Source organism: Embiotoca jacksoni, unplaced genomic scaffold, assembly GCF_022577435.1.
Source record: "Embiotoca jacksoni isolate LCO1_2020_lvr unplaced genomic scaffold, fEmbJac1.0.p SCAF_26, whole genome shotgun sequence".
Lineage (NCBI taxonomy): Eukaryota > Metazoa > Chordata > Actinopteri > Embiotocidae > Embiotoca > Embiotoca jacksoni.
The window spans coordinates 1,876,084-1,898,726 of NW_027185377.1; the positions used below are offsets into that span (position 1 = coordinate 1,876,084).

General features: G+C 42.5%; 1 protein-coding gene across 1 annotated transcript in view; it reads left to right on the forward strand.

Moving 5' to 3' along the window:
• The window catches only part of LOC138204646 (corticotropin-releasing factor receptor 1-like), a 50,170-nt gene extending 28,273 nt beyond the window's left edge, over positions 1-21,897 (forward strand). Inside the window, exons 6-14 of the mRNA XM_069160012.1 lie at positions 1,229-1,335; positions 6,708-6,828; positions 7,504-7,657; positions 9,801-9,861; positions 12,854-12,926; positions 17,634-17,719; positions 17,908-18,043; positions 18,354-18,395; positions 21,750-21,897. Coding sequence (XP_069016113.1) covers positions 1,229-1,335; positions 6,708-6,828; positions 7,504-7,657; positions 9,801-9,861; positions 12,854-12,926; positions 17,634-17,719; positions 17,908-18,043; positions 18,354-18,395; positions 21,750-21,890 — 921 coding nt within the window. The 3' untranslated portion in view covers positions 21,891-21,897. The remainder of the gene's footprint in view (positions 1-1,228; positions 1,336-6,707; positions 6,829-7,503; positions 7,658-9,800; positions 9,862-12,853; positions 12,927-17,633; positions 17,720-17,907; positions 18,044-18,353; positions 18,396-21,749) is intronic.
• Positions 21,898-22,643: the final 746 nt, after the last annotated feature.

The following is a 22,643-nucleotide window of genomic DNA, read 5'->3' on the forward strand; positions in this document are numbered from 1 at the left end:
TGGACAGCAGCTCCCATTTACAGGAGAGATGTTTCCGTGTTCGACGTGAAATCTTCTCCAAACACCTCATCTGCATGCGTGAGTGATCAGAGGCCACTCAGTGTTCACGTTTTAAAACCGGGAGGGGCGGAGCAAAATCTGTCCGGCCCTCTTACAGGAGTGAACGGTGGGAGTTAGTGTACGATCAGGTACAAACACCTGGAACCTCCGTTTACGTCTCCTGTTGGAAAGTCGACCACAAAAAGACACAAACTGATCATAAAGAAATAAAATAATAACCACATGTAGATGCAAAGCAACCACAAGGGGGACGTAAAGCAACCACACAGACAAAATGACCACTAAGAGATCCAAAATGACTCCAAAAATACACAAAGTGACAATAAAAATAACCACAAAGACACATAAGATGATCATGAAATGAACAAAACACCACAAAGAGACACAAAGCGAGCCAAGAACTACGCAAAAGGCCTGCAAGGAGATTTAAAATATCCACAAAGAGACCCGAGACTTATACATAATAACCACAAAGACGTGCAAAAATACCACAAGATGCAAAATGACCCCAAAAATACACAAACACCAAATCAATGCCCACAAAGAAATCATGTAATAAAAAAACAGACACAAAACGACCACAGAGATCCACAAATACCAAATGGAGATGCAGGATCGCCCCCAAAATACACAAAATGACAACAAAGACACATGAAATGATCACGAGATAAAAGAAACAACTGCAGAAAGACATAAAAGGACAACAAAGAAATGCAAATAACTTCAAAAATACAGTAAACACCTTCAGAAATGCACAAAAATATCACGAGGAGATTTAAAATGACCACAAAGAGACACAAAATGACCAAACATCAACACAGATTCTTCAAAAGTTATGTTTGCGTGTTCATGTCTGAGTGCGGTAGCATTATTTATTGTCATTATTTCATCTTAGAAGTTTAACAGCTGCTTTTGTCTGAGATTCATTGAGCCGAACAGACAGTGCAGCTGTGAGTCACGTACAGATTTGCATTCAAATTGAAATCTGGACAGTTGTGCTGCGATTGTGAACACCCACCGCTGTTCAAACCCACAGCGGGAGTCGGGCCTCGGAAATGGAAAAATAAAAAGAGGATTTCCAGCCTTTCTTATCATCCTGAAATAATAATACCACTTCTGTAAATCGGAAGAGACTCATCTCGTGTCTCACTTCTTCTCCTCCCTGCAGAAAAAAGGCAAGATGCACTACCAAATCGCCGTCATCATAAACTTCCTGGGCCACTTCATCTCCATGGTGGCGCTGCTCGTCGCCTTCTTCCTCTTCTTGTGTCTGAGGTGAGTGTCGGTCCGCGCTGATAATCCCGGAGACGTCCTCGATGTGACAGAAACGTCAGTGTTCTCCGGATCCCGGGAGGTTCAAAGCGCCTCTCGTTCTTATTCAAAAAAAACCGTTTGGTCATGGGATGAAACCATCCCTCTATCTCAATCCCGCAGATGTAAAAAGGGTTTAGACGCCCGCAAAAAAAAAACTAGGGCACATCCCCCCCCCCCCCCCCCCCCCCCCCCCCCACCACCACCACCACCACCACCACCACCACAAATGGGAATAATAGGCCCCATCTCAGAAAGAAAGCCAAAACAGTGTTGTGGAGGCCTTCTGGGAGACGCGGTGGTGGAAAGGGTTTCTCTGACAAACCGAAGGATGGCGGCGTGTTAACGAGAGAAAGGTCTTAGCACCTTCAGCAGCCGTGGCCCGCTATCGATCCCAGAGACACCCCGGGGAGTGAGAAAAGCGTGAAAGGGCACCGAGAGACACACCGAGCTCTACAGGACGGCGTTTATGCAGAACCTGTGTTTGTGGGCCACAGGGAGGGAATAGGGAGGAGGAGGGAGGAGGGAGGAGGAAGAGGAGGAGGAAGAGGACAAGTGTAGGCCAGCTAAAAATGGCGTCAGGCTCGGAGAGGGAGAGTTTGGCATTTATTAGTCACCTTCTTGACTTTGTAATGAAATGGAGAAGCATTGAGGGGAAAGGCGGCGTGACGGAGAGGAAGGCCGGCGCTCCGGTTCAACGTTGTGGAACCGGCAGAGTCGTTTTTGTTTTTTTACAGGAAGGGAAACGGCGGGTGAAGCATTTTTCTCCTCCTCCTCCTTTCTCTCTCTCTGTGACACATTTCAGAGTGAAAACACTGTAAAAATGACACTTTCAATTTTAATGATGTCCTCAATGCAGAAACCCTGCCATGATTCTCCCTCACAGTGATGCAGGTCTGAAGCTTTAAATATCTTCTGTATGTTAGTTCTGGTAAAAAAAAACGAACCGAAGCAGAAGACTTGTAAAAAACAACAAAAAAAAAGCTAGCTGAACCCGAGTTGCCTGCATCCGAGCACGGCCCGTCCAGAACTGAGGATAATTACAGCCGATCGACCTGAACGGACTCTAACGGGGAAAGAGAGAGCAGGAACGCCGGCAGCAGCCCAATGAGCTGTCACTTAATTCAGTCAATTAACCCCTCCCGCCCCGGAGGTCCCTCCGACCGTTATTCAAACACCACTGGCCGCCATTTGTTTTTAAAGGCTCGCAGAGCGTTTGAGTGGCGGCATTTGTGGCGTCGCTGACTCGTTGTTAAAGGGCTGTTGTTTACTCTTTAATTCCCGCTTTTATTCAACCCGTCATACACGCGTCCGTCCACTAGAGGGCACCGGGTCAGTGTCACGTTTTGCTCCGCCTCGTTATCAAAAAAATAGGTGGTCCGGTTTAAGAAAAAATAAATCATAGTTTGGGTTAAAATAAGCAATTTTACGTGAGTATCTTTACAAAATGTCACATGTCGGTGAATACGTTACGTTAAGTAAGTAACTGCTTTCTCTCGGACTCGTGTTCGTCCAAACACCCCCGACTTGTACTGCGTCACATGACCTCCTCCTTTGACGGTCAGACATGCGTATAGTATTCACGCCTTGACGAGGCAAAACGTGACACCGACACCGTGCCCTCTAGTGGATTAAAAGGTGTATTACACGCCGGTCCTGTCTACGAGATATGAAGCCCAAAGTTGTTCATTTGACCCGACAGTTTTGCAGCTGTTGATGCAGACTTCAGACCGACATTTTTTTAAATTGTGTATTGGGCTTAGGAGGTGGGAAAAGCTACGATATAATAACGAGACTAGTTCAAATTGTTGGTGCTCTGTGCTGAGGAGCGGATGGACGTGGGCTGAAAAAATAACCCCGGACGTATCGACAGACCGGTCGTCAGCAGTAAAACGAGTCCTGAAGGTCGAACGGCTCCAACAACCTCTTACAGAAAACCTACTGCAGAAACGTGAATACAAATAAATCCCAGTAGACGCGTGAAGTTCAAGGACGTTCTGACAGAAGGAGTCATGACTCGGCCGTCCCACTTCTGGCTATAAATACTACGATATCCGTGAAGCCGTCTTTGCACTTCAGTTATTCGTCCAAAATCTGACCCAGAATCTGAAAGCGAACTCATTGAAACTCCTGAATGTTTTATCAGTTCACCGGTGATTCATGTCTTGGGACGGTTCTCGTTGACGGCAGGAAGTCGAACCAAATCAGCACCTCCGAATCCTCCGACTGTAACAAAGCTCAGCTCAGCGGCGGGCTGGAATATGAAATGTGGCGTAATACCTCCCAGTTAAAAGCTCTCAGCCCCGCGATCCCGCTGAAAATTAGCCCCGTCCGGGCCACTGGGATCATCCGGGAGGATTCTTCTGCTTACTGTCAGAGCTCCAACGTGGAGAAGCAGCGCTCACTTTTATTCTCCTGCATGTCACCAACAAACTCCCAGAAAACCGCTCGCACGTCGAATAAAACAAATGCCTTCTTTCCTTTATTAAACAGCTGGAGACGCTGCGAGAGCGGCCGCAGCTGCAGTTCCTTCATTCATTATTCAACACGTCTGAATTTACATCTTCTGATGTGTCATTGTCGTCCCACCTAAATGCCCTTTTTTTCCTGCACAGCAAACAGCTTGAAAGTGCAGCGCGCAGTCTCGCGGTTTGTGAAGTTAAAATCTCGGGGAACAAAACAGCGGCGATACTCAGAATAAATCCGGCGCCATCAGAGCCGTCGCTGCATTTCTATTTTCAGAAAAAGTCCAAACGTCGTTTCCTCTTGAGAATCCCTCTTCTTTTTTTCTTTTTTACCTCGGCGTGTCTAAAGGATTGTTACAGGGAGTTCTCAGTTTTTGCTGCTTAAATGTAATAATATTTGCAGAAGTGGCTCCACTGCAGGCGTCAAGCTCCTCTGAAGTGAATTAAAAACAAGTCGGCTCAGTAATGAAAACAGTCTGTAAGTCGCCGGAGACGCTTCGGTTGGGTCAGTGCCTGACCGATGTTGAAAGATTACTTTATATGGATTTCCTTAAAGGTCCAAAAAGTACAGAAACTCAGACCAACGTCCAGGGCAGAAAAATGAAGCCGACCCTAAACTGATTTAAAAAACAAAACAAAAAACTGCAGTACCTCCAAAAGTGAGTCAGACTTCACAACAGAAATAAGCGTTTTCATCCTTGTACAAAAAACTAAATCAATATTTAGCAACTTCCTGAAGTTAGTTCAGTTTTGAAATAAATAATCGGTCCCTCCAGGATTTCGCTGAATTTTTTGTGTGATTGTTGATTGTTGTGATATTTAATTTTGTAGCAGACTTTCTAAAAAATTGCGACATCATTTGTAAAGTTTGAAGGATATACTTTGAGGATATTTCATGCTGTAATACTTTCATCTGTTGACGCTTTTTTGCAGAAAAAAATCAAGTGAATTTTGCACACAAAAAAAAAGTGCAAACTCTACAAACCACAAACATTACGAGACGACTTGAATTTGCGTTACTTCACCGCAAGATTGTGATTTCCTGCCGCGACTGAATAACAATTCAAACCTCCAACAGACTGAAACTGAGAGGGAGCAGCTCCAATAACAGAAGTCAGCAACTAAATATCTTTGACCTGAACTCAGCAAAACATTTCATCTTTTGTTCTGTTCATCTGAAACTCAACTGTCAGTCAGCGAAAACCCAAGAAAATACATGCGAGCTCAAAATAGCTCCTTTCTTTGTAACTCGGGATGCAGCCAGGGTTTAATTTTCAGGCTTCACCCTCTTCTTCCTCACCTCCCTCCTCTTCCTCACCTCCCTCCTCTTCCTCACCTCCTTCACCCGCCTCGTTAGATGAAACTAAGTATTGTTTTGCTTCGTTGGTTCTTTCTCTCCGTACTCTCATAATCCTTTCGTTCACTTCTTCATCTGTCTCGTACTTTATTTGTGAATTGTAATTTTGACTTGTTTATGTTTTTGTTATCAATGGAACTGCGATTATTACGACTTTTTACGACTGTCATATTTATGTACCATTTTCTGTAAAATTTGAAAACAAAACAAAAAAAGACTACAAATTATATATAATATAATTGGAAGAGAATACCATTAAGGCATGAAATAGAAAATAACAAGTAAAGTATTGTAGAAAAAAAAAAAAAAACAAGAGTTGTATGGTCCGGCTACGTGAACAGAAAAACAACTAATCCATGAACGCACGATGAAAACATGTCAAACGTATTTTACTGTGTCTGCCGGAGGTTTCAGCTCTTCTCTTAATTAATAGCCACGCCGGCCCCACCGGCAGGTTGCCAAGGGAAGTGAGGTCACACGGCGTAATGAATACGACTCCTCTGTGTTTCTAGCACGGCATCGGTACCTTTGTTCCACCAAAACCAGCTCCAGTAACACTGACATCACGCTTGTTTGTGAGATAAACCCAATTTACGAACCACAAACTCGTTTTTGTGGCCAAAAGGAAGATTTTTTTCTTTTGGTTCTTTTTAAACTTCTACGTAACTTAATGAACAAGTTTTGAAGCGTTTCTTTGTGATAACTTCCTCTCAGAGCTTCTCGGTTAATAAACGGACCCAACGAAGATGATGTCACTGGAAAATGCTCAGTCAGCACAAAGCCAAGTGCAAGTGACACCTATTAAGAATTGATGCATGCTGAAAAATAAATCACGTCACTCACGGTTGGTGGAGGAGGAAGCCGTCAGCTGGTGACAGCGAGCGCAGCTGTCACTCAACTGACCGGGCTTGTTGTTGTTCTGCCCGCTCACTGTGTGTGTGTGTGTGTGTGTGTGTGTGTGTGTGTGTGTGTGTGTGTGTGTGTGTTTCTATTTTCGAGCGCTCGCTCCGAGGCATGAGGGCCGATTTTAATTGTGTCCTCGGGTTGATTTATTTAACCGCATTAAAAAAAAAAAAAAATCATCCGACTTTCAGGACGAGACAAACAAGAGTACAAACAGCAGGAATGAAACGTTGCTTCATATGAAGCGGTTTGAGGGGGAAGTGATGGGAGATGTTACTTTCAGGCTCCATCTCTTGATTATGAATCACATCTTATCATCTGTATGTTTTTCTCACATGACACATTCACAGTGTGGAAAAAAAAAACACAAGTTTATTGTTTTGGTTTAAACTCAGCAGAAGGAGATATTTAATTCAGATCTGCTCTAGCAGTTTGGTCACATGCTTCCTTTTACATTATACATTTCTTTCATCTTTATTCTCAGTTAAATAATCCCCTTTCTCTTCTTTTTTTTTTTTTTTTTATTCCCCCGAATGCAGGAGGAGAAATGTAAAAAAAAAAAAAACAGCATAAACATCTGAGTTGTTTTTGTGCCTCCTCTGTTCTGGCAGGAGCATCCGCTGCCTGAGAAACATCATCCACTGGAACCTCATCACCGCCTTCATCCTGAGGAACGCCACCTGGTTCATCGTCCAGATGACCATGAGCCCCGAGGTGCACGAGAGCAACGTGGTACGACTCACATCGTCTCCAAAAACTATGAAAACACACCTGAGAGACACAGTGGGTGACAGGATCACTATCACTATGAAATACTCACAAGAGCTGCAAAAATGTATTCATCCGCAGCTGAAAATAGTCCCTAACATTGGCATAATTTACTACTGTGACCTGCTGTTTTAGGACATTGTTGAGTTTTTTATTTCTTTTTTTTTTATTTCCAACAGGAATCGATTATCAATCGCTGGTTATTTGTTGATAATGAGAAAAACATACAGAACAATAACACCAGCTTTTCTTTTTTTTTACATCCTGCAAATATTGTCTATTTGGTGTATTTGACAGTAAATGTTGCTTCACCTAGCACAGTTTAAACACCTATTAAATTGTGAGTTTTACATCAAATTTAACCAGAACATGTATTTTAAGGTTGTTTCATGAGGTTCAATCAAAACCTCCGTTGGTGCTCAACAGGAACAATCTCTGAACTTATTGAACATATATAGTTGTTAACTATTTTTTTTTTTTTTTAAATCTGTGATTGATTTTGCTAAATTTACATAACAGACGTAAAATTAAAGAAAAAAAAAAGTGTAAAATGTGTTGGGTCGTTGTTACCCACCAGAATATTGCAAACACGCGAGCTGTGAAAACAAGCTTCTTCTGCTGTTCTTTTTTATTTTGTAGGTCTGGTGTCGCCTCGTCACCGCCTCCTTCAACTATTTCCACTCCACCAACTTCTTCTGGATGTTCGGAGAGGGCTGCTACCTCCACACCGCCATCGTCCTCACCTACTCCACCGACAAGCTGCGCAAGTGGATGTTCATCTGCATCGGCTGGTGTACGTACGCGCTGCGTTTCCCTCGGCAACCTGCTTCATTAAACAACCTGAAAGATGTAGTTGGCCGAAAGCATTTCTCAAAATACCAAACTATTTGTTTAATAATCAGTTTGGGTTGATTCCGTTTCAAATCCATATGAATATACTATGTAAAGTCTCACATTTATTTCTCCAACATGTAACACTCATAGTTTTATTGTTATTAAATCTGCACACAAAAAGCCACATCAAACATCAAAGTTGTTTTATGAGGACTTTCATAAACCAGTTGTTTCTCCCTGTTTTTTTAGTCTTAGCGAACGAGCTTGAACTTGATTTCATGCATCACAAAAAAAACAACCAAAAAAAGTCCATTACTAATCATAACAACAAATGTTTGGGCTAATTTACATTTTTTATTTTTATTTTTTTATTTTTTTTAATCTTAGTAACAGGCTGCAACAAATACACCAGTAATAAGCAGTTATTTAGGATAATTATAGATTAGCTCCGGGGTTAACCAACCTGGGCTAACAAGTCAGAACAAGGTTTTGTTCTTTTCTTTCCTGTTACTCACATTGTGCTGACATTGCATTAATGCAGGGTGAAAGTGGTGATCGTAAACTGTATTGTGAAAATGGACAAAGCCTCCTGCCGTGTTTCTACAGAAATGAACATCTCCAAAGAGGGATTTTAGCATTTTTTTTTGCACAAGTCTCACCGTTGATTCTTCTACACGCTTGTAACATTAGCGTGTGAAATTTGTCGTTTTGGTGTCATGAGCTAAAGTCACTCCATCTTATTAGTTTTCTGACAGTCTGCCTTGATTAAATAGAAATTAGGGCCTGAAAAAAGCAGTATGTTTGTGTGTGTGTCTGATTGATTGATTGATTGACAGGCCTGGGGTCCAGTCAGGTTTGCCGGTTTATAGGTGGGCGGGGCTTAGAGTCCTCAGATTTCCAATCGGGTCCACCGTTCGTTGCCCCCCAGCTCGTGATCACTTCCAGCTGAATAAGAAAACAAGATAGTGACACCCAAAATGCCGAACTCGAGCGTTTGAAACAGATGTTCACAAACCAGTGGGTGACGTCACGTTGGGTCGCCACGAGGTTGTGAGAGTTTTCTTCCCGTTTCCTGTCCGCATGTTCGGCCAAACTAGCCGAGCCTTAGCTCGACCCTTGACCTCCACACATGTGCACATTATAGACAGCTAATACATGAACGCTGTCAGAATCCATTTTCTGATCTCAGTCAAAAGTAAGTGAAGGTCAGATACGACTCCGGCCGACAACAGGAGGCCGTTGACTTGATGCAGATAGCAGGACTTCCACGGGGCAGCTGGGAAACGTATTGGTGTGGCGTTCACTAACACCCTGTTTCACACTGTCAAACTAAACTATGTGCTGCTGAGATTAGGTGTATTGTGCCAGCTGGATTACATTTTCCCCCCAGGGGCAGTGTGAAGGCTCGGCGTGAAGAGAGGAGATGGCAGCACACATTTCAAGAACGCCGCGTGAAAAAAAAAAAAAAAAGTAAATAAGATCACGATTTTCCGTGCTTTTGCTTTCGCCTCGACTCCCCCGGCTTTGAGAGCGCAAATGTTATTATTAAGCCGGCGAGGTGGGCACAAGAGAAAGGGGGCAAAAAAACAACACGAAAAATTGAATTTCTCACCTAATCCGGGGCGCTAAAAGGAGATTTAGTTTTTCCTCCGACTCGGCACTATTTACTAATGACAGAATATATCGCTAATGAAGTGGAACGTTTCCAGAGACTTAAACGAGACCTCCGCGCTCCCGTTGGTGTCATTTATCTGCTGTTTGTCTGCTTCATTAAACTTCTATAAGTCAGTAAATCCGAGTATCACTCCGCATCACCGTCAGCCGTCGTCCAGCTTTTTCTTCCATTCACAAAGAAACATTCAGACGGTTGACACGTCTTGGCTCGCATCTGCACATCACAGCACGCACGCAACGCCTGCTTCTGACAGAGCTTTGGCAGGCGCCGGTGCTGCGCTGCGAAAAAGAGAGACCAGGATTTGACATTGCAGCGGGGAAATCCCTGGAGAGATGTTTAGGTGATTTGAATAGCAGAGAGAGATGAAAGAAATCAAATCTGTCACTTTGTCTTTTTTTCTTCTTCTTTTTTTTTTCCCGCCTCACAGGTATACCGTTCCCGATAATCGTGGCGTGGGCCATCGGGAAGTTGTACTACGACAACGAAAAGTAAGCCGATTCTTTTTAGCTACTTTTTTTTTCTTTGCACCGGTTATAAAAGGATGAAGGTGAAGCCAAAACTGATCACATCAAGAAGATGAATGTCTATTTATAGCCCGCCGTAATCACATTGGCCCTGTACAATATTCTTAATTACACTCGAGCACTGCCAACGGTTTTCACTTTAGACGAGAGTAAAACTGATTCAGCACTTTGGAGTTGTGCTCTGACTGAATAAACAGAACAAAAGTCAGCAAATCTTCCCCCGAACAGACTAAAAACCTGAAAACCCCAAAGCCTCACGTATCCCTTTCGTCTGTGCCCGTCGAGCCTCCTCGTTTGTCCAGAAACCATTAGAAGCTGTGACTGACATGTTCCCTCATTACCACGAACATAGAGGCTGTGATTTATTTTGGTTCGACCCCGCGTCCGCCGTCCTGCTGCCAGAGAAATTCAACTGGAGAAGTTTGTTTTACCAGTTAGCAGCTGAGAACGAGTCCACGGGGGCGAAACCAGCTGTAACGACTGGAAACCCAATTTAAAGTGGCTTTAATGGATGTTTTTTCGGCCTTGAGTTCGCAAACTGTGTGTTTTCTACCACGTTTCTGTCCACCTGACCAACGTAAGACAAACACTCACCTGCTTTTAGCTAAAATAACGCTTGGTGCTGAGCTGAGCTGGTTGTCGAGCTTTTTGCTGGAACATCTACCCAACGTGGCTGAAAACATGAGAGCGGTGAGAAACTGTAAAGATGCTGAAAAGCTCCGAGTTTCTGAAAGGGCCAACCGACTCCGGCCCAGGAGCCCGGGAGGAAAGGAGGCCGCTCCTTTTTGTACGAAGCTACAACAAAGAAACAACAACAAAAGATGCAAACAAATCAAATTAAATCAGATGTAAACAATTGCAAAGAAATGTAAAACAGTCCTAAAAAGATATCAGATAATTACAAGAAGGTGCCAATGGCCCTCAAACCAAAACCAAACCTCCAAGAAGAGAAGTCAAGAGTCTGCAGAGACACAAAATGTCCACAAACAGACACAAAACAAATACAAAGATACAAAATAATTGGAAAATAACCACAAAGAGGCGCCGCTGACTATAAAGGAACTGAAAATCTGTACAAAGAAAGAGATGCAAAAAAATCAAATCAAAATGATTGCAAAGACGTGCAAAATACCACAAAGTTTCCAGACAGGGACTCAAAACAAATACAACTAGATGCAAAATGAAAAACAGTAAAACCGTCACAAAAACATGCAAGAAGAATACAGGAGCTGTCAGTCGCCTCCAAACAGATTCAAAACATCCACAAAGAGACACAAAGTAAAATGTCGACAAACGGGTGAAATTTCTAAAATGATTGAAAACTCTTTTGAAGAGTTTCATCCTCAGCCGGTACCAGCGGGACTGAAACCGAGAACCTGGTGGGAAAACACAGAGAGATGTTTCTTTTTAATGTCGTGGGATTTATTGGCAGTTTGTCGAACGGCACCGGAGCTCCTTTGAAGTCCGACGTACTGAAAGGAAATGAGGAAATCTACCTCGATGTTATTCTGCTGTTATTTCACAGTTTAAGTGTTAATCTGAAATCGGGTTGATCTGCGCAGCCCCACACGTCTGATTCATGTCTGGAAAATGACAGAAGTTTTCCGTGTAGGTTTCCAGAGAGCGGTATCTTAAAGGGTTAACCCCTTCAGCCCGCTGCTGTTTTCTTAAATTCCACCTAAAAAAAAAACCACATGCCCACATTTAGTCAGCGACAGCTGCAAAGCTGTGAGGGTCAAAAAAACAAGCGACCTCGGGCTCTGTAAATAAGAGACGGTCGGGAGGATTTGAAAGTAAAATAATTCTCCGTATTCTTATCTCTGGATGAAAAACTGATCGTTTATTCTCAATTAGGGAGTAAACGACAGTCGTGTAACGATGAGTCAGCACCTGCTCTGAAAACCTCTCCACCAGATGTGATGCAACGCAATCGAAGCACAGCAAACGTTACATCCATTTGTTTTTAGTCCCTGTGGTACCGGGCGGCTCCGTCGCCGAACGCGCCGCCGTTTCACATCGTTTCCACGAGAAACACGCGTGATCACATGTTACTACAACATGTGAGAACACATGTTTCCATGTGTGAGAAAAAACATGAACACTGCAGATTGTGACAGAAGTACAGCAACGTGAGCGCTGACGAACACGAAGGTTAATAAATGATATCAAGCATGACAGAATTTTTTTTTGCCCACTTAATTTGATTTTTTTTATACTTTTTATGGACAGTTTTGTCAAAATATTTGCATCACATGTTTGGAAATGTGAACTTGATTTGTCTCGCATATTTGTTTTATCTTCTTTTGTCGCGATTTGGTGGTTTTCACATGTAATACCATGGATTTCACATGGCAAAGCACATGGGTTCCACATATAACACCGTAGGTTTCACATTATTTCCATTGGTTTCACATATAACACTGTAGGTTTAACATTATTTCCATTGGTTTCACATGGGTTTCACATAACACCGTAGGTTTCACATATAACACCATGGGTTTCAAATGTAACCCCGTAGGTATCACATGGGAATATACATGTGTTTCACATATACCACCATAGGTTTCACATGTAATCCTAAAGGTTTCACATACGGGTTTATTTTTCTGTAAGAGCTGCGTCCTCTCAGAGATGAAGGGGTTAAAAGTTTTAAAAGCATCTCTCACCTCTGGCTGAGATTATCTGGGGCGCTGTGTAATTCATATTTTTGGTAAATCACTGACAGGAAGGCATGTGCTTAAAGCCCCGAGCACAAATTAGTAAAACGAATGCCAACACACATAGATACACACACACACACACACACACACACACACACACACACACACACATACACACACACGCACACACACACGCACACACACACACACACGCACACCGAGGAGGAAGGGAACAATGTAAATACACCTGCCTGTCAGAGCGCAGCACGACTCACCGCTTTCTGTTGATGTTTCAGGTGCTGGTTTGGGAAGCGAGCAGGCGTGTACACCGACTACATCTACCAAGGTCCCATGATTCTGGTGTTGGTGGTAAGACTCTTTTTTTATTCATTACTTTTGGTCCCTCAGTAGCAGCACAGAAACGGTCTGACGTAAGCTGCCCGTACAATTAGTCTTCATTATGCCTCCGAAGTGCCTGGCAGGCGTGAAAAGCTGGAAAACCCAACACATTCTTCCTCTCAGCGATGATAAATGTGACGGCCTAACACTTCTTTCTTTTTTTTCCTCTTCAACTTTCAAATCTCTGGTGACTCTGCAGCTTTTTTGGGGGAATCATCCCAGACTCTGGGCCTGAAAAACACCCACCGAGTCCAAATAATATATGTTCCGACACATTGAAATGTTCTCTGACGGTTTCACGCTTTTATTTTCATACTTCATCAGGTATTAATTACCGTAAATCTGTGTTGTCACTTTTCACTGAAGCTCTTTCATCTGCGTCTAGTTTGGATTTAATTTTCCAGCCGAGCTGGAGTGATAATAAATGGCCTAAAAGATACAGGAGATCATTCCTGATACAGGAGATCATTCCAGATACAGGAGATCATTCCAGATACAGGAGATCATTCCTGATACAGGAGATCATTCCAGATACAGGAGATCATTCCTGATACAGGAGATCATTCCAGATACAGGAGATCATTCCTGATACAGGAGATCATTCCTGATACAGGAGATCATTCCTGCTACAGGAGATCATTCCTGATACAGGAGATCATTCCTGATACAGGAGATCATTCCAGATACAGGAGATCATTCCTGCTACAGGAGATCATTCCAGATACAGGAGATCATTCCTGATACAGGAGATCATTCCAGATACAGGAGATCATTCCAGATACAGGAGATCATTCCTGATACAGGAGATCATTCCAGATACAGGAGATCATTCCAGATACAGGAGATCATTCCTGATACAGGAGATCATTCCTGCTACAGGAGATCATTCCAGATACAGGAGATCATTCCTGATACAGGAGATCATTCCAGATACAGGAGATCATTCCTGATACAGGAGATCATTCCTGCTACAGGAGATCATTCCAGATACAGGAGATCATTCCTGATACAGGAGATCATTCCAGACACAGGAGATCATTCCTGCTACAGGAGATCATTCCAGATACAGGAGATCATTCCTGCTACAGGAGATCATTCCAGATACAGGAGATCATTCCTGATACAGGAGATCATTCCTGCTACAGGAGATCATTCCAGATACAGGAGATCATTCCTGATACAGGAGATCATTCCAGATACAGGAGATCATTCCTGCTACAGGAGATCATTCCAGATACAGGAGATCATTCCTGATACAGGAGATCGTTCCAGATACAGGAGATCATTCCTGCTACAGGAGATCATTCCAGATACAGGAGATCATTCCTGATACAGGAGATCATTCCTGATACAGGAGATCATTCCAGATACAGGAGATCATTCCAGATACAGGAGATCATTCCTGATACAGGAGATCATTCCAGATACAGGAGATCATTCCAGATACAGGAGATCATTCCTGATACAGGAGATCATTCCTGATACAGGAGATCATTCCAGATACAGGAGATCATTCCTGATACAGGAGATCATTCCTGATACAGGAGATCATTCCAGATACAGGAGATCATTCCTGATACAGGAGATCATTCCAGATACAGGAGATCATTCCTGATACAGGAGATCATTCCTGATACAGGAGATCATTCCAGATACAGGAGATCATTCCTGATACAGGAGATCATTCCAGATACAGGAGTCCTGTCCACCGCAATAAGACTGTACAATAACTCACCTCTGGTAAAATCCATCACATAACAATAACACTGTTGTCTGTGTTTCTTGGTTGTTTGTATATAATATATATAGATATATACTGTACTGTATATACTGTGCATTTTATATTTAATATTTTTTACTGCTATTTTACTGCTATTTTATTGCTTTTCTATTATTCTATTATTATCTTATTGCTTCCTGTATGCTGCTGTAGCGAAAAAATTTCCCCTCTGGGATTAATAAAGTAACTACCTAACCTCACCTAAAAAAAACCCAGACCGGACCTCCTCAGCATTCAGGCCGTGGTGTTGTTGTGACTCTCCCTCACCCTGATAACAATCTGCTGCGACGCCCCTCCAACCCCCCCTCCCTCGGCGGGGCTCTTGTCAAAAGATCCTGCAGGTTTTTTAGAGATTGGCCGAGGGACTTCTTGTAACAAGCTTTTAGTCATCTCTCGTCTGACTCCCTCCTGGCTCAGCTGCATGACCTTTGACCTCGGCCCAGCGCTGGAACGGAAAAGAAGTTCATCGACACTGTCACCGGTCTTCAGTACAAATCTGACCTACTTTGGACTTTTATACTTCTGACCCACGAAATTTTACAACTAAATGTGAAAAAATAGTTCCCACTTTTTAAGAACAAATGCCAACAGTTGATGGTTGTAGATCGGTTCTAGATTCTAGATTTAATGGTTCTAGATTAAGGATTTGATGGGTTTCATTGTCATACATGATAAAGTGAATATTTTGGGGTTAGTCTATGCAGTACAAAAAACAGATAGATAGATAGATAGATAGATAGATAGATAGATAGATAGATAGATAGATAGATAGATAGATAGATAGATAGATAGATAGATAGATAGATAGATAGATAGATAGATAATAGATAGAACATTTCCATACATTAACTTTTATTTTGGATTTGAGTAACGCAACTATAGCTGCAACCCTGAAGAAGACTTTATAAAATATGATGCACTTTACCAGAATGATTGACTTGTAAATTGTCAAAAAAAAATGTACTTAACAACTATTTTGATTATTGTTTAAGTAATTTTGAATCGTTCCAACTTCACTGCATTTTTCTTGTAATAACCACAATTTTAAAAAACTTCTGGTGTCACTTTGGCCTCAGAGTTTCATATCTGACCTTTTATAGTCTGCAGTGTGTCCCTCTATTCATTACACGTCTCACCAAGACACCAGATTGAGATGCAGAGATTTGACCTGCCAGTCATGGCAGCTTTAATCATCCTTGTGTGTGTTAAGTAAAAGTCCCACATGACGCTGTAGATTTGAAGTAGGACTCGTAGTGCAGTATTTTACAGTGTCGTATCGGTACTTTAAAAGTCTTCCACCAGCAGAAACTCCCGTTGCCGCGGCAGTTAGTCCGTTTCCCCGCTGAGCTTCGACAGCTCCATCGCCGCCGGCTCTCCGGTGGACGAGTGACCTTCCCGTCCTCGTCTGAAAAACAGCGAATCTTCAACTCCATAAGTTGAAAACGTCGTCTCCTCCTCGAGAGGCTCTCGTCTGTCTCTCGTGCCTTCCTCTCCCCCGAAGCACACATCTGCCTCCTTTAATATATCTCCGCTACTCCCCCCCGTCCAGGTCTTGCTCACAATAGCAAGTTTTTTTTCGGGGCCTTTATCTCTTCGGCGCTGAGTACCTGCGGGATCATCGGCGGGTCGCCGGAGCGTCCGCGGTGTCTCCGTGAACTCTCCGTGACGTCGGCCGTAAAAAGACACGTCCTGCTCAAAAAACAACCAATCTGGCATAAGCAGTAAGCAGGAGGTGAGTGAAGACCAGCAGAGTGCATGATGGTCCCTGAAAGACTGCCAATACGGTGCGTCTGTCTGGGCTGCTGTTATTTTATATACACCCCCCCCACCCCCCCCCCAGCTGCCAGTGAGTCCCTCTGTTTAGCCAAACGCCTGAAATAGCTCGGTGCCTTCCTTCCTGCCACCGCTCAGAAGCCGTTAACGCCGGGCGACATGCTCCTCAACCCCGTCCACACACACACACACACACACACACACACACACACACACACAGACAGACAGACAGACAGACACACACTGTAGTTTATTTTGGGTCGACATCATCGTCCTGCAGCTGAAACACATCCTTTACTTGTACTGTAAGTAAATACGGGAGGTGTTATTAATATCAGAAAGGCGAGGTGCTATTCTATTATCTCTATGTTTGATTATTATTATCATAGATGCATGTTTCTGTATAATTATTGGGTACTTTGTCTTATTTTCAAGCCTTATGATAAGTTTAAACCGCAGAGTGCAGGAACTACAGAAGAAAGACGGGATTAAAGGTCTGATTTTTAGGATTGAGGAGGATCTATTGGCGGAAATTAAATATTATAGTCAAGGTTATGTTTTCATTAAACTAAGAATTATTGTGTTTTCTTTACCTTAGATTGAGCCTTTAATATCAAGATAGGGGGCGGGTCTTCTTTATCGGAGCACGCCGTGTAGATTATTAATAGAAATGTTCTTAGTCTCAAGGTTTGATGATTGAAGCATGTGTGGAAGGGTCTTAACGTGCAGTACCACTGAGGGCCACTAGGGGCTGCCTCAAAAAAAAAAAAAAAAAAAAAAAAAAAAAAAAAGACCCCTCTGACTTCCGTTCAAAAAAAGGCATCAAGTTCTCTCCTGAAATACAAAGTCAGTCAAAGTCATGATGGCGTCGTTTGTTAAACTCCCTTCTGATCAGTGTTTCCTTCTTGAAATATCTCCAGCATTCATTAGATATTAGGCCTCAAAGATGGTATAAGTGGGCGGGGCATAGTGTCCTAACTCCTCCCCAGCTCGTCCAAATACGGTCACTTCTGGCTCCGAAAAAAAACAAGATGATGGTGACGGCCATTTAGCGATAAACGGTAAAGACTCTCACGTTGGCGTGTTTGCTCCTCCTCCTCCTCCCCCCCCCCCCCCCCCAACAGATCAACTTCATTTTCCTCTTCAACATCGTGAGAATCCTGATGACCAAACTGCGAGCGTCGACGACGTCGGAGACGATCCAGTACAGGTGAGTTGTTTTTGGATAAGTTTATAATCTGCAGGGAAGAAGAACAGCGACACACCTGATAAATCTTTCATGTTTTGTTCTCGATCGGCGGATCTCCATCTCTCCTCCATCTCTCCTCCATCTCCATCTCTCCTCCATCGCTCCTCCATCTCTCCTCCATCTCCATCTCTCCTCCATCTCCTCTGCAGGAAAGCCGTGAAGGCCACGCTGGTCCTCCTTCCTCTCCTAGGAATCACCTACATGCTGTTTTTCGTCAACCCGGGAGAAGACGAGATCTCTCAGATCGTCTTCATATATTTCAACTCCTTCCTGGAGTCCTTCCAGGTACGATTCATCCAACACAATAAATGTCCTCTCTCGGCGTGGGCGGATTATTTTTATTTCTTTTATTTTTTTTAGATTCAGTAATTGTGATGAGTCGACACAGAAACACTGCGGAGATGATTGAATGAACGTGTGTGATAAGCTGTCGTTGTATGCGATTAAAATCGGATCAGGGCGTCGATGTTTTGAATGCCCTCCTTTTTTTTGATGATGTTTGTCCTCTCTTTACCCCCCCCCCCACCACCACCACCACCACCACCCCACCCCTCCTCCTCACCCCCTCACCCCCCTCCCTCCTCCTCTCTCGCAGGGCTTCTTTGTGTCCGTGTTTTACTGCTTCCTAAACAGTGAGGTAAGCACATTCACGTTATTGATGTTCGTGGTTTTTCCTCTTCTATAATTTCCTTTTTTTGGTGTCTCTCACTGTGTTTTATTGTGGCGGGGTGGAGGGTGGGTGGAGGAGGGGGGGGTGGGGGAATTAAGTGAGAAAGCTCGAAGCACTTTCATTCGGGGCACAATTAAGATTTGTCATGTGCCGGCATAAGTGACATCACTTTCTACGCTTTATGACAACGTCAGCCCTAATTTGTTGTCGTAGAGAAAAACAGGAGTGAAACCCGCTCGAAATAGCACCGCAGTAGGAGGACGCTCACATGGAGGGATGCTGCTTCGTGTCTGCAATGTGTGATGGTGTAGAATTAGTGGTAGATTTGTTATTTGTATCGTGTGTTTTTTTTTGTGTAGTGTAGCAGCAGGACGTTTTTCCTGTGTTGAAACATTTAAACTCGATTTAAATTCAGTAAAATGACGCGTGAATAGTCGTATAAATCACGAACGCACTGTATTTACATCAAGTAACACGTGCAAAGTGTCTGTTGCTTTAGCGCACCATAAAAAAAAGGCAAATTATATGTTCTGTCAATCCTCCTCACCTCTGCACACTCCAGATGTTTCCTCGCCGCTAACGAACACAAACAATTACGTGATTGTTTTTTTTGTTTTTGTTTACACATTTAAAAGCTGCAGAATAACACACAACAGAACTGAAGCAGGTGTTATGATAAATAATATTAAAGCAACAATACGCAATGTTAGACGTCCGTAGTTAAGAACAACGTTGCTAGGCAACGGCAACATGGGCGGCGTCTGGAAGCCACAGGGGCTAGCAAGCTGGCTGGCTAAATTAAAATTTCCCCTCGGGGATTAATAAAGTAACTACCTAACCTAACCTAACCTAACCTAACCTAACCTAGCAGGCAGTTTATGTTTAATTTTATATTTTAGCTGGTTCAAAGTAAATCAAAAGCATTTTTTTTTTAAAAACTATATTTTTTTCTAAGAAAATTGTGAATTGGATGATCATTATTAAGTAATGGGAGTCTATGGAGCCGGAGGGTGTTTTGAAGCCAACCCCCTCGTGGCCCTCGGTGGTATTGCAGTTTATGGCCTCACTTTTCATAGTTTTTTTTATATACAGATTATGGTTGATTCTGAGAACAAAAATAGTCCGAAAATCTGTAACTTGTAAAAAAAAAAGAAAAGATAACAGCACTATTTGAATTCCGTGGACCTCATTACTCATCACAGGGAGCTGACTGAGAAAATAAGATTGTGAGTCTGTTTAATTGGTTTCTAGCTTCAGAGGGGCGACTCGGTGCTTCAAAGTGTTTAGATTAACTGCCCTAGTGCTCTCTCCAAACTTTCAATCAACAGCCTAATTGCTAAATAGACCATAATCGTGCCACCTGAGCCACAAACGGGGCATAAAGATAAAAAAAAGAAAGACTGCCGGATCACAGTCTGATGTTTCAGCTCACAGAGGAATCGTTATCGTGCAGGTTTGTTCCTTCGACCAGCATGTGACGTAACATTTCGTTAGTGTCCCACACCGCGATGATGAATGAATATCTCATCATGAACCGTGTTGTAGCTCCAACGAGCGGCTTAACCAGCATGTGTAGCTCGCAGAGGATGTTGATTCAGCATTTTGTTACCGGCTGAGAGGCTTGCAGGAAAAAAACATAAAAAGAAGCAGGGTGAAGAAATGAAACAGATGAGCGGCGGATCCCCGCGGTCACATCCAGGAGAGGAAGCAAAACATTTAGTACAAAAACATGTGTGTCGAGGATTAAACCATCTTTCTCTGGGCCGGAGGACACCGGTGGTCAGCGCGCTGATGAACTGACATGTCAGATATTATAGTGTGTTAAATTGAGGTTGTGGTGTTTTCTTATGTGGATCAGCTTTTTTTTTTTTTTAGGTTAAGAGAAAACGAAGTGTACGGTGATTACGGAGGTGGACAAGAAGTGGGACACACGGTGGTGATTGATTTGTGGACGGAGGAGAATGGAGGAGCCCGATTTTATCATCGTTAAAGTGATTTATAGCACATTGTTTACAAAATGTGTGAAATATATATTCGGAGCTGGTGGAGACACAAATCCTACGGAAGACAATTAATGCCAGAAAAACAGCATTTTCTAATTGTAGTGTAGTTTAAATCACCATCAAGTTTAATTATGAAAAATGTAAGACTTAAGAGGCATCAGCTGTTTTATTTTGTCACGTTTGTGCAGTTGAAACTCATTATTTTGACTTCTTTCTTTTTTATAAATGCATAATTCTAACTTGCAGAGCAGAGAAGCATGTTTTAAGCATCATTAATCATTCATAGCGGGTTGTCACCACAGATTGTTTACAAAATATATGAAATGTATAAATCTGAACTATAATTTCTGTTAAACACGGCAAGCAACTTTTTGTATGGAAGTCAATTCATGATAAATTTGCTTAGTTGCATTATTTAGAATTTCTTTCATAATTTTAACTTATTTTAAACAAAACTTAGATGATGAATTGAGAGAATTTACAGAAAATATAATTGAAAGTTTAAATATAGGGATGAGTTTAAAAAGAAATTACATCATGTCAAAAGTTGCTTTTGTATCTTTGACTTCAGTATTTTCAGATCTTTGGCACTAAAAGTGCATCACTTCGATCTCCATATTAATCTTCGCTTTTTGTATTTCATTCATTAATAAGTTATGATTTTAATGCAATATCTTTGTGTTTATGCTTACTTACTAATTATTAAGGAATTTGTTAATAATTACTTCCGCTATTACTTCTTCTGCTTTCTACTTGGCTGTTTTAGATCTCTTATGAAATCTGATTTGTTTTTAGTATATTTGTTTCTTAATTTGTTGAACGTGTAATAGAAATAATGAAAAGACAGTGAAGTCAGGCACCTTGTACACACTGTTTTATTTAGTAGCACTTCTATTTTTAACATTCCTACTTTTATGTTGACTTTAATGCATTTAAAATATGCATTATATATTTAATTTTGATGATGATGGAGTTTAACATTGTGGGAACAATCTAAGCAGGAACCAGCAGTGGAAGAAAAAGAAAAGAATTAAACTATATAAAATATACATAAATACACATTAAAAATAGAATAATGTCAAATAGAAAAACAAATGACAAACCGTAGTGATAAATTAATGACTGTTAGCAGGCATCCAGTGAATCTCCGGAGGCCTCTGATCAAATATTGTTTATTATTAACAGCAAACAAAGATGCAACGTAAACCACAGCGTCAGCATAAATGAGTGAAATCGTCAGCAGATTAGCAGAGCGATCAATCAGCCGGCCGGCCGACCGTCCTCGTTCTGAATTCCTGGGGTTGCTTGTTTGTGACAGGTGCGCTCAGCTGTGAGGAAGCGGTTCCACCGGTGGCAGGAGCAGCACTCCATCCGGGCCAGGATGACCCAGGCCATGTCCATCCCCACGTCACCTTCCCGGGTCAGCTTCCACAGCATCAAGCAGTCCACGTCGCTATGAGGGCGGAGATGGCAAAAAAAAAAAAAACGGCTTCTTTTTTTTTTTTTTTTTTTGTCCCAGATACGAGTTTTGGGTTAAAAAAAAAAAAAAAACTCCAGCTGTCAGCGTGGTCGTCCTTTCTGAGACATCACTGGAGGACGCTGAAACACTTTCCTGCGCTGGGGCGAAGGCGAGAGAGCAAGAGAGGCTGCATCAGTCTCCAAAACCTCAGGAGGGACATTACGCCGACTTTCAGGAGAAAATGGATGAGGACAGGGACGGGGACGGGGATGGGGACGGGGGGACGACGACAAGGACACTGCAGACTCTGTGAAAATGAGAGGTTAGTGGATCAAAAGATGCACGTGACCAAGCTGATCTGTGGCGTTTGGGTTTGAATGTACAGCACTCTTCTTTTCTTTTGTTTCATGTTGTATTCCTGCTGGCACACTTTCAGTTTTTTTTCTGTGATCATCATCATCATCAGTGAGAAGTTGGAGGGCGTCGCCGCCGCCGGACTGCACCGAGCTGGATTTCACCTCCAGCGAACGGCGGACTCGAGTGCTAATTTATTATTACATTTTCAGAATTTTTAATTTTTTCGGGTACTTTTTTATTTTTTTGCCGCCCGGTCGTCGTGTTCCTTCGTTCGTTGTCGTCGTGCGTTTCTTCCTTTGTTCTCAGCTTGGTGCGGTCGTGCTGCTCTCGTCAACTTTCCAGAAAAAGGTTTAAACACATTCCATAATTTCTACCTGAAGAGTTTTGTTCCAGAAT